The 6,000-nt window shown below is 39.8% G+C and overlaps 1 protein-coding gene across 3 annotated transcripts in view; it reads left to right on the top strand.

Annotated features, from left to right (window-relative positions):
• zufsp (zinc finger containing ubiquitin peptidase 1) overlaps nucleotides 1-6,000 on the top strand; it is a 28,531-nt gene continuing 22,531 nt past the window's right edge. For all 3 annotated transcript variants that reach the window (XM_063879190.1, XM_063879189.1, XM_063879191.1), the window contains exons 1-6: nucleotides 1-145; nucleotides 1,569-2,070; nucleotides 2,149-2,250; nucleotides 2,857-2,916; nucleotides 4,005-4,115; nucleotides 4,235-4,332. In XM_063879190.1, the coding sequence (XP_063735260.1) occupies nucleotides 1,578-2,070; nucleotides 2,149-2,250; nucleotides 2,857-2,916; nucleotides 4,005-4,115; nucleotides 4,235-4,332 (864 nt within the window). In that variant the 5' untranslated portion in view covers nucleotides 1-145; nucleotides 1,569-1,577. The remainder of the gene's footprint in view (nucleotides 146-1,568; nucleotides 2,071-2,148; nucleotides 2,251-2,856; nucleotides 2,917-4,004; nucleotides 4,116-4,234; nucleotides 4,333-6,000) is intronic.

The raw sequence follows: 6,000 nt of genomic DNA, 5'->3' as shown, positions 1-6,000 counted from the left end.
CAGAGTCGGTTGCCAACCGCCAATAAACTTCAAAGAAGGTAGAGTGACGTTCTAAGATGGCGCTTTGAGCTGCTTTTGAAACAGAAGAGAGTAGAGCAAAACAAACCTATGATTTACTCTGAGTATTGCACTCATTGCATCAAACGTGAGTACATTTTCAGTTTAGCGAAAATGAATGTCAGTATGCACCGTCATGTCATGTCAACTTATATGAGACTGTTGACTTCTGTGTTGATATGAACGCTGTGACAGCATTAATTCAATGACCATCACAAAGCGTCCATATGTGATAATTTACCTCATATGCAAGGTTCCATTAGAAACTTTTTAGGAGGTTTAGAACATTTAAACGTTTACCTTAAAGAAAATATAGACCTTAAATTATCTCATAACATGAACCAGGGCAGGACAAATCATAACACTTTTCCTCTACAAATCGTTAGTAGGAGTTTCATTCAGCAGACACGCATGCAATTAAAGTATTTCACCTCAAAAATAACTCTATAAATCGGTATTGCATTATTGAGATATTTGTCCTTCATGCCCATTTTGTAGATCTAAAGAAATTATGTAACATCTGTTTCTCAACTGCTTTGAGTATAAAGAAAGCAATGTGTCTTTTTTAGTTGAATGATTAACGAAATGTATTATTTATATCAAATTTTAACGAAACTAGATGACTGCCTGCTAAGGCAGTATGTTATAAGTTTGAGCAATAATTTCAAGGATATTTTATTCTGTTATATAGTATTCTTCTACATACTGGTGTTGGTTCTGTAATAATGGCAGATAATGATATTGTGCTGGGGGGCTGCAGACATGTCTCCTTATGTGTTCTTGACCAGCAGCAGCTTCAAAGACTAATATTATTCCTTACCCCTTATATAAAAATGGATCTCATTTTATAAAAAGGGATAACTGCACTGGTTACCGGTTGTGCATTTCTTTACGAAGTACCGAAATATAACTACCATTGGATCTTAGAACAGCAAAGTTATTAAAAGTAAATTGAAGACCTAAGTTTTAAATCTGGGGTCATTTTAGTTGTATCGCTGTTCATGTTTTATTGTTTTTTGGTTCTGTGTTATAACTCTTTATGTTGGTTTATAACTTGTTTTTAATTATGTTCCTTCAAGCTTTATTCAGTATCTGTAAAGCACTTTGGGATGCATCCTGCATGAAAGGTACTACCTATATAAATAAAGTTTAATATTCACTCCTCACGACAGGAATCCTCACCAGCGTACACTTTTCTGCTGTGTTTCAAAAGTCAACATGAAGTGGTGCTTAAGGCTCTAAAGCAACTTTGCCTGAATAAGTCACAAAACATACATGCTATTTTCAGCAGGTGTTCGACATTTTAATCAGGCAAAGGCTCAAGAAGTATTTGGTCCCAACTCTTTCAATACAATTATGTTGATAGTCTGAGTTGTAATAACAAGCAATTCCAAGGGAACATGAAAATAACCTGTGTGTGTGTGTGTGTGTGTGTGTGTGTGTGTGTGTGTGTGTGTGTGTGTGTGTGTGTGTGTGTGTGTGTGTGTGTGTGTGTGTGTGTGTGTGTGTAGTCCACAGCCATGCTGACCTGTGCCTTCTGTGGGGAAGAGATTATGTTGGAGGAGGACATGAAGACACATCTCTTACTCAGCCACATGGAAAATGACCTGCGCTGCCCGCTCTGCTCCCTGTCAGGAGTGTCCTACGATGAGCTGAGCTTCCACATCAGCTCTGCACATCCAGAGATGCAGGACGGAGCGCAGGATCCCCCTCACATCACAGGCCTCCCTGCAGCAGCCAACACTCAGAGCCACAAAACCCCTCTGTCCTCCTGGGCTCAGGACAGCTGTAAGAGAGATGCAGATGCAACACACTCTAGTGACACTTCAGACTCAATGTGCCTTAAACAAGACATTACATCAGGGAGTCGTGCTTCATCAACTAAGGAGACCTCGACAACACTCAGCCCTACAAGAAGACAGAAGTCTGTGATGCTCTCTAATAAGGACAATAATACATTTAAATCTGAGCACAGCAAAGCCAAACAGAAGCGGCTGTCTTCAAAGAGAGAGGGTGATTCATCTTTACCAAACTTTATTTCTTAAACTTTAAAGTCACAAATTAACTTGAATGTTCCTGTCTTTGTTTCAGAGGAGCTGTTCTCCTGCCCCATGTGCCCCTTGGTGTGCAGCAGCTTTGACATGCTGCAGGAGCACGTAGAGCTCCACCTGCAGGAGCAGCGCTCGACTGAAGGTAACTTTAGACTTACAGGCTACCATGTGCACACCACTCTGATCTCTGAGAGCTCACTGTGAAGACTCCAGTGTTACCGTTAGAGAAAAAAAAGTGCCGATAAAGGTGACCAGTATGATTTCAAATTACCGGACAAATGGGAAATATTCCGTCAAATATTATCTGTGGTTTTTATTGAGCTTGAAAACAATTGATAAAGGAAGACATTAGCAAGAAAATATAGACTTATGTTTTATTAAAATTATTATTGAGAAATTCAAGCCTACATAACCGCGGAGTGCTGTCAGGGGTGCGGTTGCCTGTGAGGCAATGCTGTGGCTTGTTTTGAAGGATATGTAACCACTGTTAATTAACTCTCCAGCCAATATCAGCCCAACAGGAAAGTTAGTAGTTAAGTAAGTAAAGTAAAAAGTAAGTAAGTAAACATCCGATCACCAGGGTGGATCAGAACCGCAATCCAAACTTTTTTTGTAGTACATTCGCTGTTGTATAACTTAACAATGTGAGAGATGATAAACTGTTAATATTCATAAAATACCTTCAGTTGAAAGACACCCTGTGATTGTACGTGATGTATCTTTCACTCATGACTGTTTGTTTGTGCAGGGTCGGCACAGAAGGCGTTTTTACCAGCTATGAGATCACCATCAGCCATCCGCCTCTCAGGTGTGTCTCCTCTCCTCTGATGTTTTCAGCTCACATGGCACAGTATTTCTACCAGCTGCCACAGGGGTGTGTGTGTGTGTGTGTGTGTGTGTGTGTGAGAGACTCTGGAGGGATTTTTGACTTACACTAAAAACTTACTAGAGACAAGATTTGGCATCACAAAACTTTGCAGGTGTGTAGTTTAGATCATAATGAAGGCTGAGATGGAGTAAGGGTAAGGTTGGGAGCGTTTCTTTAAAAAATGTATTCCATTACAATTACCAGTTACCTGTAAAGAAATGTAACAGCATCTATGTATCACAATATAAAAGTCATGTTACCTGATTAATTTTCGTTACTTTTGAAGTACCCCAACATTAAACGCAATACAAATGAATAAAAATATCATTATTTATAGAAAACTCTGCCTTTCATTGAGTAGATTCAGGCAGTAGGCGTATAGATTCACACTGACAGGAGAGAGAACATCTGATCCTTTACAACAAACACTATATGACCTTTGTAGTGTTTTAGTAACAATGTAATCCTTCATTTTTAGAAATGTAACAGTAATCTGATTACGTCTTTTTTAGGTAACTGTAAGGGAATACAGTCACCTTTTTTTTTTTATGCATCCTAATCTGTTAATCCCGAAGCCTGTGCATGATCCACATGGACAGCCCAAACAGGCGCAAGTTTAAATGCACAGTTACTTTGCTTATCAATTAACCCACATAGTTGTTTATAATTAATCATAGGTTCCACTCATCATCATACACTAATGACACACGTAACCCCTCTGACAACCGCACAGATTTGTTTATCTGGCTGTTAGGAACACGTGTGGCACAAAGTAGCAGCAGGCAGCACTATAAAAATTACTATATGAATTAAATTAATGGAAATAGTGTGGGAAAGACACTCCCTCTGGATTTTAGCCTTTGCAGACCATTTACATGCACAAAAACCTATATAACACACTACAGGACATCCCAAAAAGAACCCCCAAAAGCACAATAGAGCCTCTCTAATTTCATAATTGATGTCTCAGTTGTATAAATAAAGTGTTTGATATCTGGACTTACATGGAGTTTCCTTCTTTTTTGCAGGAGAGAAGAGACTTGAGTGCCCTCTGTGCTCTGTCGTCTGCATGGACAGCTTCTCCCTGCAGGAACACGTGGAGCTACATTTAGAGCATGGAGCAGCTGCTAGCTCTGCAGGTGGGCGTTCATACCTCCCTGCTACACCAGTCCCAGACCTCCCTCTACTGCACTTACAAAGTGATTGTTTTCCTCAGCCCTGTGTAATGAGATGCCCCCTCCACTTCTTCTTTTCTCAGCTGTTGCTCACAGCCCTGGCTCTGACCTGAGGCTGGCCCGGGAGCTGCAGCAGGAGGAGGAGGCCCGGCAGGAGAGAGAGGACTTCAAGAAGCTGCAGGTCTGGATTCTGTGTCACTGCTGCATTTATGCGGTAGTTTCAGTTAATTTGTGACTTTTAATTGTTAATTGGCAACTTCCAATACCAACATTCATATTGGGTGTAAAATGAAATCTGTTGCGTTGTTCTGCTGCCCTCTTTCAATATTTTCAGTACCGTGTGCTCAAGGAGTCCCTATTATGCTTTTTGGGGATTTCCGTTTCCCACAGTATGTTGGATAGGATTCTGTGCATGTAAATAGTCTGCAAAGGCTAAAATCCCAAAGTTTCTCTCCCCCTCACTCCACCCTGCCTGAAACACATCCATTGAACTCCTTTGTTTACTTCCGTAGCATATCCTATCATAGCTAGCTTCTATTTGCTAGCGCTCCAACACATTGTACGTGAGTGGGACATCTTTAAGCAGTTGACCAATCACAACAGAGCCGTCCAGCTAACCAATCCGAGCAGACTGTTCTCTGGTTTCAGACAGAGGGTGTAAAGAGGTGCTGCAGCACAGGCAGTATGAGAAAAATAAAGAGCTTTTTGAACATTAAAGCATGGAGACAGGTCCCAGTAGATACACAGTATACAAATAAGAACCTGAAAACCTGCTTAAACAGGACAAGAATACAGTGGTCAAGCCATCCAAATACTGAGAATGATTTTTGACTGTTGAAAATTCTTTAGAAATCTAAACACCATCTGTCTTTGGATGGGGGATTAACTGACTTGTTATGCCAGAATTATTTTGTTTAAAAGCCTTTTAAGCACTTCAATGAGCCGGAGGAATAATCATTGGTTGCTTGCTGCAGATGGGAAACACAAAACACTCTACCTCAGCACATTGCTTCATCTCTATCTTAATTCCAAATTGCACCGAGCTTTTGATTCAGAGTCGTTTAAATTTTATTGTTACAGCATGTGATAGTCATTTCCGATAAGTCCTTCCATGTGGGTGTGTTGGGATTCAAATTTAATGAGAACAAAAACAAATACTTTTGAATCCGAGTTGAATCTTTATTAGGATTGATAGGATTAGGATTTCTAAGAAATGATGCACCAAGTTGAGATGAAACTCCACGCGGCGTACTCTCATCACTCATCAGGTTTACATTTTATTTTACGGCTTTGGTTTTACTATCTTTTCACACACACTTGAAGTGAAGTTTATTGTTTAATAACTTTTCTTTAACAACCAAAGTAGTGGTGCACTAATTTCTTCATGCTGACCCGTAAGTAAGCGTCACACGACTCCCTCGACGAAGGCAATTGGATCTTTCAATTGTATTTTGGTATATTGTAAAGAATGTGCGCTGTGGCAAACACACGTTAATGAAACTAAACATGTTTATTCAGCAGAATAATCTCCACTATTATGGCGTGTGGATACAACTTTAATATCAACACGCCAGAAGTAAAAATCTAAGATAATGCTACAAACAAACTTCTTTTAGTTTGTATCACCACCGCTAAGCTAAAAGCGGCTAGTGTTCAGGATCAGAAATCCTTTATTAGCCCCACAGCGGGGAAATTTACATTTGTTACAGCAGAATAAGCTTACATATTAGTATATAAAGTAGAATAAAGTAGGTAAGTAAGTACACATCCATGGCGTGATGACATTTAGTATTTTATTTAGTCATTTGCTAGCAATTGCCGTCTTTATGACACATCAAAGCTTCGGATA

This window comes from Eleginops maclovinus, chromosome 3 (assembly GCF_036324505.1).
Source record: "Eleginops maclovinus isolate JMC-PN-2008 ecotype Puerto Natales chromosome 3, JC_Emac_rtc_rv5, whole genome shotgun sequence".
NCBI classification, from domain to species: Eukaryota; Metazoa; Chordata; class Actinopteri; order Perciformes; family Eleginopidae; genus Eleginops; species Eleginops maclovinus.
The sequence above is the reverse complement of the archived record's forward strand: the minus strand, read 5'-3'. Positions and strand labels throughout refer to the sequence as shown.